This window comes from Trematomus bernacchii, unplaced genomic scaffold (genome assembly GCF_902827165.1).
Source record: "Trematomus bernacchii unplaced genomic scaffold, fTreBer1.1, whole genome shotgun sequence".
Taxonomy (NCBI): domain Eukaryota; kingdom Metazoa; phylum Chordata; class Actinopteri; order Perciformes; family Nototheniidae; genus Trematomus; species Trematomus bernacchii.
Genome location: NW_022987694.1, coordinates 254,344 through 266,590, shown reverse-complemented (window position 1 = coordinate 266,590; position 12,247 = coordinate 254,344). Strand labels below are relative to the sequence as shown.

Genomic DNA, 12,247 nt, shown 5'->3' with positions numbered 1-12,247 from the left:
AGAAGTACAAGGTAGTAACACATGGAAATAGTATTTCAAAATTGTACTTAAGTACAGCACTTGAGTAAATGTACTTATTTACTAATGTTAACTCCAGTCTTATTCACTTTAGCCAGCTAGCTTAGCCTAGCACCGGCACAGCATTTATTTCATGATTTATTTAGAGCCATTCACCAATTGGGGAGTTTTCAGTGAGCAGGGCTTCACACACACACACACACACACACACACACACACACACACACACACACACACACACACACACACACACACACACACACACACACACACACACACACACACACACACACACACACACACACACACACACACACACACACACACACACACACACACACACACACACACACTCGGGTCTGACGAGCGCGCAGTGAAGCCCGCCTACTGTGATACAGGATCTGCATTCTGATTGGCTAAGGCACTTCTGTGCTGAAAACTCTGTGTTACGATTGGCCAAGGGTTCACCAAACAGAGTGAACCCTTTGTGACCTGGGTTATGTGTGCAAAGGAAGTACATTAGAAAAAAGACACTTCAAAAAAGTTCTATCTGTGTACGTGCCTGTGTGTGCGTGTGAGTGTGTGTGTGTGAGAGTGTGTGTGTGTGTGTAGCGAGAGATCACACAGATATTTAAATATAAAATAATAAAGTGTAAAGTGGATTCTTACCCGAGCTCCTCAGCAGAAGCAGCAGCAGCAGCAGCTGATCCATGTCTGTCTCTCTGCAGTCTCTACGCTCTGTCCTCGCTGTGTATCAACGTACAGGGAGAGGTGGAGCTTTACTGGAATATAATATATTAACATATCTATACATTTGATCTTCACATCACGCCTCTCTTCTCCCACACAGTGTTTGTGTGTGTGTGTGTGTGTGTGTGTGTGTACCCTCCATCTTGAGGAAACCCGTCTTTTATGGCCTGATTGGCAAAAAGGCCTTGAAATGATTCTAGAAGAGAGAGAGGCTTTTGTAGACGATGAAGATTTGGAAGTTGAGGATCACATTCCTGAAAGCGAAGAGGATGACGAAGAGGATGACGAAGAGGATGAGATGTGGAGGTGAACAAAGTGTGAAGCAACCAGGCCAACAGGGACAGCCGTTACTCAGGACATTGAGTTCCAAGTTTAAATGATATAATAACTACCTCTTGGTTTTTGTTATCAGAACAAGGCCTCCACAACAGCTCCATCAACTACAACACAGACTTTGAGAATTTAGGCCCAGTTTGAAGGTCTCTCAAAGAAAAAGTGTATAAGTTGGTGTCCAAGTGGAAGACCCAGCAGCAATGCCAGCCCAGTCTCACAAAACAACGTGTACTAGCTACGTTGGTCCACAGGGCAACACGTAGTATGTTCACAAATAACCCTCTCAAGTCGTGACATGGATACAATATGTGTTCCTATTAATTTCTAATGACCGGTGTCCGTGTCACGTGATCGCAAACTTTCCCAGCGTCAGAAAAAAAACCTGACTTATTTTTTGTGGAAAATCCTAAATTGAAGGAGAGTTTGGCGTTAAAATGCTTTTTGATTACATTTCTAGCGAGAAGTGTATATTGTACTTTTAGAATCTGCGTCCAGTGGATGTGTAGGATCCATAGTTTGATAGATATTACTAAGATTATTTGAGCTCCATGTTTTTTTTTACTAAATATTGTATCCACGTCTTGAGAGGGTTATTTGTGAATATGCTACGTTTTGCCCGGTGGACCAACGCAGCTATTACACGTTGTTTTTGTGAGACTGGGTTGGCATTGTTGTGGGTGACTCGGGGTCAAATTTGGCCCAATCAAGATTCATCTTTGACTTCAGACGCCCCGCCCCCTTCTTCCACTGTAACAATACTTTTTTTGCAACATGCACCTGCACTACAAAAGCTCTAAATCTTTCCCAGTATCTGTGTCTAACATCCAGTCAGAGTATGTCTCTCCACCTGAGAGAAGACACTTCAGAAGTAACACTGCAGTGAGATATCGGGTCTTGTTTTTAGACAATGCATCATCTTGTTCAGTCAAATCATCTTATTTTGAGTTGTATCTCAGAAAAAACACATGTTCTTTTACATATTTATTAGAAAATCACCAACTAACATCAGAACACAGAAAACCTTTGAGCATTTGAGGCTTATATTGAAACACAGCACATCCTGATTCTGGTCAAATATAGTTCACCATGAGTTCTCCAGATTATTACTAGATGTGATTTAACTAAATATCCCTTCTTATTTCAAGGACTCTCACCAAGCTCATGTTCACCTGTTCTGTTGGTAGAGGTTTGGACTCATTTCAAGGACTCTCACCAAGCTCATGTTCACCTGTTCTGTTGCAGAGGTTTGGACTCATTTCAAGTTATTATTGTTTAACTTGTTTTTGGAGCAGCATTTTTTCCAGTTTGGTCTCCCATCCCTCTGGCCCCTTTCTCAAAGAATATGTACACTTTGTAGTGCCGAGAGAAGGGAGTCGGAGGCGGTGCAATGAAGGTGCAAAAGGGTACTTTAATGAGCGACAGAAATAGACATGTTGTCGGGTCGCAGCCCAGGAAGAGAAGAGAAAGCGAAAGGGAGGGCACGCAGTAAGTACACAGTAGGTACCGTCAACATTTGTGTCCGTGCGGAACAATACCCCCGACCTGTAGTTCCTTGATTGAATTATGTAACCCAGTGTATTAATAAGTGATCACTACACAAGCCCCCCCAGAATTCAACCATGGACACAATCCTCGCGTCCGGGAGGAAGCACCACAGGGGCCGAGGAGGGCGGGGCCGCCGGCGAGGGCCGGGCCATGGAACGGGGCCGCAGGAGAGGGTAGGGGCCCCAACGAGGGCGAGGGCATCCCCACCGGGGGGTGGGGGGCGGGCCGGAACTGGCCGTCGTCAGGGGGACGCAGAAAGCAGGGTCGTGACGTGGGGACAGGCGTGAATATCCCAGTGGTCCCCAGCAGGGAGGAGCGCTGCCCGGCCGCAGGCGAAGGCACAGCGGCGGCGGGTACGAAGTCCTCGGGAGGAAGGAGCCGTGTCCCCGGGAGGAGGGAGCCGTGGACAGGGAGAGGCCAGACGGGGCGCCGTCCGAAGCCGCCGTCGAGGCGAACCGTGAGCCGCGGTTATAGGAGAGGCCAGGCAGGGTCCCGAAGCTCGCCACCCACGGGCCGATGAAGGCATGGGCGACGTCCGAAACCGTAGAGTCGAGGCGAGACGGGGTCCAGGAGCGCGACACCCACGGGCCGAAGAAGGCTTGGGCGATGGCCCAAGCCGCCGTCGAGGAGGTGAAAAAGCGAGAGGGTCCACACGAGGCCGACCAGACATGGTCGAACCTCCTCTCAGGCACCAGAAAAAAACCTCTAAAGGGTCGTCCTGTCCACGATCAAAAACAGGTGGGCGAAATTGTGAGAGGATCCACACGAGGCCGACCAGACTTGACCGAACCTCCTCTCCGGCACCACAAAAAAAAATAAGGGGCTAACAGTCGGATGTCGTTAGCCGCTAGCTGCTAGTCGCCAGCTGTCCGTTAGCCGATAGCGAGCGCAGCCGGACATGCAGCCGCATGTCCCGAATAAACCAGGCATCGTCGTGTATCGGCTCCATGGAAGGCTTGCTGTCCCCCAGTGCCGAAAAGCCGTGGAAATGGCGAGCGTCGTCCGCGGCCAACACACACACACACACACACACACACACCACACACACACACACACACACACACACACACACACACACACACACACACACACACACACACACACACACACACACACACACACACACACACACACACACACACACACACACACACACAGCTCTGCTCTGATAGGCTGTGTGTTGTGTAGACTCACATCAATGTTGTAAATCCTCTAAAAAAGGACTTAAGAAAAACCCTTTATTTGTACATTTGTCATATCGTGATTTAATTCAGAAATAATGTTGTTCAATTGCATTTTAAAATAAAAACAAATATGGTCTTTATTTATAACTGTGATCCACCAAAGGTAACGGGCACATATGAACCTTAAAGGCTGCTTGTCTGCTTGTAGTTGGGATAAAGGGAACATCTGGTGAGTGTGTTTACATCCAATTGTTTGGTTGTGTTCATTTACAAACAGTAGCTCAGCGGGACTCCAGACCCCCGAACACCGGCTGAGTAACATCGATATGAACGCCATCCAAGTGAACTCAGATAACCAGGACCACTCTCAGGGGGCTCTAGAAGGTACAGCACCCCCCCCCTGTAGATACATATGTGCAAAGCGTGTGAATATAGAATGATGCAGCACACTGGTATTCTTCACCTGTATATAGCATGACATGTTGAAGCCTATATGATGATTGTGTGTACGTGTCAGAGTCCTGTGAACAGTGTGTGTTTACTGAGGGACTGATTGAGACATCAGAGAGAGCAGTTAGCATGTTGCTATCTCTCTGTCAGATCTCAGCTGTCACCAGGAAGTGATGGGGGGGGGGTCAGTCCCTGCTGTCACTCTGTTCTCAGGAACTAACTCAATACTCTCTGATCCATCCCATAAAGTGCATGCAGAGTCTGACCTCTGAGAAAACCGTATACAAGTAAACTCAATCCTTTGAAACACTTCCTGCCTCCATAAGAAACGTGAGTGTGTCCTTAGAGAGTGTCTCAGTTGTGCAATACGCTGTGTGTGTGTGTGTGTGTGTGTGTGTGTGTGTGTGTGTGTGTGTGTGTGTGTGTGTGTGTGTGTGTGTGTGTGTGTGTGTTGAAGTGTAATTGTATTACTGTATATATATCATTAATATGTAACCATTTGAAATGTATGTTAATGTTGTTTGTATATCATATGATAGTGTACATATTTTGTATTTTGATGCTTTGGCAGTACCTATTGTTTCTTTTCACTTTCATGCTAACAAAGTCCCATTGAATTACAATTTGAAAGAGAAATGAAACAAAGCCATTACTTTACAAATGGTGCATGCAGTGGAGGCTGGTGGCCTTTTTTTTTGGTGGGGCTCTTGACATATAGAATCAAACGGACCCGGGGGGCCAGGGGGGATGACCCCTTAAATGATGACTTCTGGTGATGTTATGGCGCATTTCCACTACACGGTCGGCCTCGGCCACACTCGGTACGGCTCGGTACGGCTTGGCCGCGTTGGGCCTTAACAGGGCCGACTCACTTCATGCTGCGCTTCCATTACAGTTTAGGAACTGGGGTAGTTACTATAGTAACGCAGTGTAGGCGGAGCCGTGACGTGATCTTCAGAGGACCCCAGAAAAACAACACAGCCGTTAGCTGTTAGCACTCAGAGCTCACAGCTCCTCATATCTGTTCAGAAACTAGACAAAAGTTAAACAAGTACAAACCACAGACTGCCTGTGTCATGGTGAATACAGTCGCTGCTTTATTTATGTCTGTATAGGCCGTTGTTGTGAGTGTGGACGGTCGGGGCATATACTGCGTTAGCTTAGCCAATCTCCATCTAGAAAAACACGCATTTTAAAAGGTTTTTCGCCTGCCGTCTGTCTGCAGACTTGACAAAGCATTAATTCATGGTTTTTACTAACCGGTATCAGTATGTTGTTACTTCGGCATCATTTTGAAACGTGTATTACAATTAAATCACGGTCAAATATGTCCATCTTGTTGTAGTTCTAGCCCTCTTGCCAGCGCTCCTCTCTCTAGTTTAGCATACTCAGCCCGACTCAGCCCTGTTTGTTGGCCCCGATAGAACCACAATTTTCTAGGGCCAGAAAAGAGGTGAAAAAGTGGCCCCGCGCCGTGCCGCGCCGGAACTAGGCCTAGTGGAAGCACAACCAAAAAAGGGGACGGCACGACACGGCACGCTTAAAGCGAGCTCCGCGCTGCAGTGGAACTGCGCCATTAGAGAACTGGTCTGTTTTTGTCTTCCTTCAAACTGTTCATGTTTTTTGAACCAACACCTCCACCAAGTGGCTTTGCAGTGAACTGCATGTGGGATATACAAACTGTAGATAATGTGTTTCTGGTCATTAATAGCATCTTTTCAGTAGCATTAATTATACATATTTAAGTGGTTCAATACAAGTCACTACAGCATTTCAAACTGAACTGTGAATAAAAATAAAAAAAGAACCACAGCACAAAACGTCATACATTGTGTTTTTTCTTTGTTTCTCTGAGGATTATTTACAAACAGGCTTATTTACATATAGCAATAACTCAGAAATGAAAAAGCTACATCGTCTAACACGAACAACCAGTTAGCATAATGATAATATGTGTTATGTACAATGTAACTGGCAAGGCTAGAGCAAGAAAGAACATAACGTTTGCAAAAGGTTTAAATAACTTCAAGTATCTGTCTTCAGATTACATGGAGGTTTTAGTCCGATGGGAAGCAGATTTTAAGCGACACTCTTTGTTTGAAGAGCAAGCATGGGAAACAAAAGACAGCATGTACCTGTTTGCATCCAGCTAGCCAAGCCTTTTTGGTGTACCAGCTACGTGCGAAGCCTCGTGTATAAGTTTTTGTCTTTTTCACGAGATTGCTGCGATATATTCAAATCGGGTTAGTCCGGTCCAAGGTCTTTAAGCAACAATTTATCTGCCAAACTTCTCCTTTCGAAAGGATTGGAGATTAGCTCTTGAACAGAATTAGGCGGGGACCGAGGTCCGGAGACTCCACCTGCACACGAAGCCATCCTCATCAACTACTGCGTCACCCGGATACGAGTCACTGTCCAAACTACTCACAGACTGCACCGGGCGCTGACATTGGCGCCCGGTGACCATCAGATTTGACGACGCTGATTGGCTGAAATTATGTTTCGGCGGCATAGTTTACACTTTACAGATAGCAACAGTCAGCTGCTAGTGGCTGCTGCTGCACTGGTTGAGGGCTCCTCTCTTAGCGCCTAGACGAGAGAAGGTAATGATACACGGGCAAGGCCAGGCAGGAAACATGTGACTTATCATGGTTCAGGTCCTACCTGACAGACCGTAGCTTCTCGGTACAGCTAGGTGCCTTCTCGGTTAGTGCTAGATCGTATACCTCCTGGGTTTTAGGCGGAAGTGACGTAATCTGCCACCGAGGACAAGAGACGACGCTGGCTGCTGCCGTCTTCACACAAATAAACCCCTTAAAACCTGTATGATTTAGTTTTCACATGTTTATTGAAATGAATTCGTCCATCTCTTTATATTATAGTATTAAATGTATTATTTTCGGTTGTGTATTTGTGTTTTGAAGGTTTTTTTTGGATGTTGCGATTTAATTTCTCCAAGAGAGACAAAAAATCACTAAAAGATCTGGTGGATATCTGACCAGTATTTCATCATGGAAGTTAAATCACAATCATTTCATTATCCTGTGGAGGATAATGTTGTTTTGTGACAGTTGCTCAATTTTAGAACAAACAAAATAACATACTTAATAAATAGCTAAATGTATATATATATATATATATATATACACAAGAAGTAAAAGTGTGAATTTCAAGATAAGAAAAATATAATAAAAAGATTAATGTAATTATAGGAAATAAAATCAAAAATTGGCAATGCAAAATAAAATAACCATATGTATATAAAGATATAAAACAAACAAGAAATGAAAGCAGAAATGTTAAATATGATTTTAAATAACAATATTTATGTTGAAATAAGAAGTGAAAGTAAAAGAGGGCAATACAACAAAGATATAATAAAATACAATTAAAAGATGTACATTAACATAGGAAGTAAGAATACAAATGTGCAATACAAGATAAATAAAAAGACTAACCTTACAGAGTTAAAGTAAAAATGTTGCAATACAAGTTGTAATTAAATAGAATAAAAATATGTATGGATAATTTAATAGGGATTATTTTTTTGTTGAGACATCAGGACCCTTCTCTACTCCCTCCACATTCATGCTGACCCGGAAGTTCAACCTCATAGCTTCCGCAAAGCAGCCTACCCTTTTTGTGAATGGGTGCTTTTGTGGTACGGTTTTCACAGGTAGGTTGGCCATCTCCTTCTTCCTTTTGTTAGGTGTGAACGTCAGAGGAAGGCTCTGATCATGTGGAGTGTGTAGCTTCACATCTTCCAAGATCTCGGTCATTTGGTCAGTTAACGTTTTAAGGTAATCTTCATCTTGCAGATGGTATGTTAAGTCAGTAATCTCACGCAAGAGACTGGCACATTCCCTTCTTTGTTTAACCTTTCTTGGTCTTTTCCTTTCGGGCAAAGCGTTACATGGTGACTGCATTTCCACTGATACCGGTGTGTATGTATGATCTGTGATGTCTGATCTGCCGCTGTCATCCCTCTCACAAGAAGTCTGTCCCAGACATGCATTATCCAGGGAGAAGAGGGGGTTATCCCTGTAATTAGATGCCAGTTTCTCCCAACCCCATTCATGCACATGATTAAAAACAGCACAGAAGTGCTTGCAGGGCAACTTGTGCTTTGCCCAGTCTTTGCAGGTGCACGATGGCATGATGATACTTTCACCAAAGTTGATGTGGTGCTGTGTGCAAGGATGACTTTGGCTTTTGACATGGAACATGCCATTGCCCTTTGCAACAACGTCATTCGCCTCATAAAACTGGGCTTCTGTAAGCCTTGACATCACATGGTCTGCTACACTTCTTGGTCTGTCTTTTAAGAACTTTGGCATGTTCTCATTGTACCTTCTGTAGAATGAGGAGTACTTGACATTGAGTTCAATGTACCTTCAATAAGAGATGAGAACAATATCTTAGAAGTCTCTCTGTGACAGTTTGCTTTCTCTGACATATAGATATGGTATTTGATAATACAATTGTCTCAGAAACATATGCAACAATGAACAACATCAAACAAATATGTTGGAAACAAAGCTATCGAACATTACATTTATATATATATAAAAATGTGTGTGTGTTTGTGTATGTATGTATGTATGTATGTATGTATATATAAATATATATATGTATAATCATAGTAATTCTTTTTTAGCTCACTTCCGATATGTCCTTGGTAGGAAGTCAGTTACCAACACAGTGAGCATTTCACTGAGGCTGCAGTTCTTATAACCTTCAAGATGAGAATGCTTTAGGGTTTCATTTTGTCTTTCCACCCCATTGTTGGTGTAGATGGCCACCTTGAGATCTTCATCCCGAAACACGTGCACCCATCTCTACACAAGACAAAAAAAGACAAAAAAAATTAAAAGGAAGACTCTTCAAATTCAACAAATGATATAATAAATATAATATAAAAGTAAATATAATATTTGAACTTGATACACACCTTAGCCTCTGGGAGCCACTTATTTGAAAACCACGCCCTCACTTTTTCATTGTCCTTCCAGACTTTGGCCTCCTGCAGGTTGCAAAGGCGTGTGCTGAACTCCTCTGGAGTTGAAGCAGCTGCAATGCTTCTCAGAAGCGGTAGGAGACTGTCTTGTGCGTGGCTCACTCCATGATCTTTCTTCCTGCACCATTCAACCCAAGCTTTCTCCCTATGGAAGTCGCAGAGAAGCACCTTGGAACCTGGATAAAATATAAGAGATATATTACCTGCACCATGTTGTCATTTTATTTTGTCGCGTTGCTATTACATAGTATACGCGACAAAATATAGGCCTGCTTTTTATACATCTGTCTGTCAGTGGAGGTGATGACTTTATTTTGAAGTAGATTGTTGCATACATTTGCATGTAAATGGTTATATTTTGGAAGTTGGTGGAATACTATGTCAAATGTATCCTTTTTTTTAATTAACGTTTCATATTATGTGAATTAACAGATTTCTACAGTTACTGCAATTTCACCTTGAAACTCTTCCTCCAGGGCACCGATCTCTACCTCTGAGAAATCAACCATGAAGTGGCTAGGGCTCCAGTCAGGGTTCCACTCCTTAAACACCTGGAGGGCTTCTTTGACATCTGCTGTTGTCTCACTCTGGGTCACAAAGAGGCCAACCACTGCATACTGTAGCACACATTTGTACGTACACATAGGAAGAAGAGGGGAACAGAATAACGACACGTCCGGTAAGTAGCATCAAGCAGGCACATCTGTTGTCCATACAGGTGGAGAAGCCTTCGCTGCCAGGCTGTCTGGTAACAAAACAGCAGCTTTGTGACAGTTCCGTCCTCCTGTAGCTGGCTTGGCCTGTACTTGATTTTGCAGTCATCAACTAACCATCTGGGGGTCAGAAGCTGTGAATGAAAGTGTAACTGGACATTATCATCATGTAGCCTCATGGCCCAAACATTAGGAACATTTGTTGTCATATCAGGGCAAAAAACAGTTTTGAAGTTTTAGTTGCATATTGAAAAATGGTCATACCCTGCATATGAACCAAATACTGCTACTTTGCTTTGCTTACTTACACCTGCATTCAGAGGACAATGTATCATGTAAAAAAAAAAAAACTGACCATGCTTGGTGAAGTCACAAACTCTGTAAGTTGTGCATTAACCACCCACACAAACTTGCATGGCTTGAATAATATTAATACTATTCTACTCTCAGTGTATTACCTGCAGATTGACCTGGTCATTTTTGGATTCACGTATTCCCTCCTTCGTTCTTGATAAGATATTCCTGATATCCTTGTCTGTGGGGTAAAACCTCCGACGTGTTTGTGGAGGTGGCTGCTCCCCCCGGAATAGCTCGTCATTTACAAAATTGAACAGTTGACGTCTAATCTCACTAAGCTTTCTGGCACCAGCCAAGGTGAGCTTCACTATTTGTTGTTCAACTCTGGAATCCATCGGTTCACGCAGTTCAGCTACCTGTACATGACGTTGAACAGGGTAATTATAGATGTTTAAAGCTGTCTAAAGAAAGTCCTCTTTGTACAGCACAAATTGTACCTCGCATCATGTTTCTTACAGCAGCTAAAGGAATAGATTTTGCATGGTTACCTCTCCAACAGTTGGATGGTTTTGATGGTCACTTTCTGGGGTGAAGCATGTGTGGTATTCCATGACTACTTCAACTGTTGAAGGATCAGCTGCAACTACAGCCTTTAGTGCTGCTGAGAGCTCCCTCCTCTTTGCTTTACTGTTCTCTGCAATCTGGGGAATATAAAAATGACATGGCAATTGGGATCATGACACGAGAGCAATTATAGCATTGAACGCACTTGTGCTGTGCTTGTGCTGTACCTTGAAACCAGGACATTTCATGACCTGACTGACAGTTATCTGGGCAGGGCAATCCATCTTCTTCGTATTTTGTACGAGATGGCGTCTTGCATTGAAGACATGGTCTTCAAGCTAAGAGAAAAAAGGTGTATAGAAATACAATATTAATATATGTATACATTTTCATGGTCTCCTCTCCATAACGTGGAGAACATAATTTTTGCTATGGTTCTTTCTTTTGTCTTCTTTAAAATATTTGTAGGTCCTGCTAATATAACTATAGTGGGACATTATGTCATTACCCCTGCATCTGTACTGTTTGTGTCTATTTATTTTGCACATATACCATCCCCTGTTAAAATAAGTAACCAGTATAGGAAGAATTTGGTGCCAGGTCATGACCGTGAGCTGGTTGGGTTCTGTAGGTGAACAAAGGAAGGATATCCCCCTTTATTTTGTCTCAGAAGAGGCCATTGAATTTCGTTTCCTATTCCTCTAAAGTTTAAACGACTTATGTATTTACATAATGCTGATTCCTATGTTGTTATGTGTCACAGTGTTATGTGTCATAGAATGCCACATAATGCATGTCATATTACGAATAGTTGTTTAATTTTCCTTTACCAATTATTTTAAGTTGTTAATGCATGTAAATTCATAAATATACCGCTTGTTTCTCTTTTTGTGCATGGTACTTCTCCTTTTGCCGAGTACACCTGTCCTTTCCCTGGTGGCATCCATATATCTTGGTGCCCACGAGTTGGAATGGCACCCCATCATATGGTACACATTTCAACTGCCAGTATATCTTTTTCCCTGGTGAAGGTTGCACGTCTGTATTGAAACATTTGTGACAAAAATACATATTTCATATGGTACACATTTCAACTGCCAGTATATCTTTTCCCCTGGTGAAGGCTGCACGTCTGTATTGAAACATTTGTGACAAAAATACACATTTTATCCATAAAAGATGTATTAACACTGGTCAGTTTAGATTTGGAAAGACACTCGGAATTTGAAATGTCTTAAGTAACTTTACGCCTGATAATTCAACCTGTTGCTGAATGTACAGTAAAGTTTCACGTATTTTTCGCTTTTATCAGTTATGTAGAAAGCTGAAACTACCAACCTATAATTCAGTTGTTGTAGGCATTAAAACACAGAACA

The 12,247-nt window shown here is 42.9% G+C and overlaps 1 protein-coding gene across 1 annotated transcript; it reads right to left on the bottom strand.

The window, feature by feature from the left end:
- Positions 1-7,701: 7,701 nt before the first annotated feature.
- Positions 7,702-12,125, bottom strand: LOC117489221. The gene is made up of 9 exons (XM_034138396.1): positions 11,745-12,125; positions 11,099-11,209; positions 10,856-11,008; positions 10,469-10,723; positions 10,070-10,144; positions 9,755-9,884; positions 9,232-9,473; positions 8,943-9,118; positions 7,702-8,672 (listed from the first exon to the last, which is right to left on the bottom strand). The coding sequence occupies exons 1-9, from the start codon at positions 11,940-11,942 to the stop codon at positions 7,820-7,822; spliced, it is 2,193 nt and encodes a 730-aa protein (XP_033994287.1). The 5' UTR covers positions 11,943-12,125; the 3' UTR covers positions 7,702-7,819.
- Between the last annotated feature and the right edge of the window lie 122 nt (positions 12,126-12,247).

What these genes read in the sequence shown, in the direction of transcription:
- LOC117489221 (XM_034138396.1), bottom strand. Translation starts at nt 11,942, where the DNA reads ATGTATTTTTGTCACAAATGTTTCAATACAGACGTGCAACCTTCACCA. An exon ending in ACCATCCAACTGTTGGAGAG is followed by an intron (nt 10,724 to 10,855) that starts GTAACCATGCAA and finishes CGTCATGTACAG; the next exon opens with GTAGCTGAACTGCGTGAACC. An exon ending in CCTGGAGGAAGAGTTTCAAG is followed by an intron (nt 9,474 to 9,754) that starts GTGAAATTGCAG and finishes TATTTTATCCAG; the next exon opens with GTTCCAAGGTGCTTCTCTGC.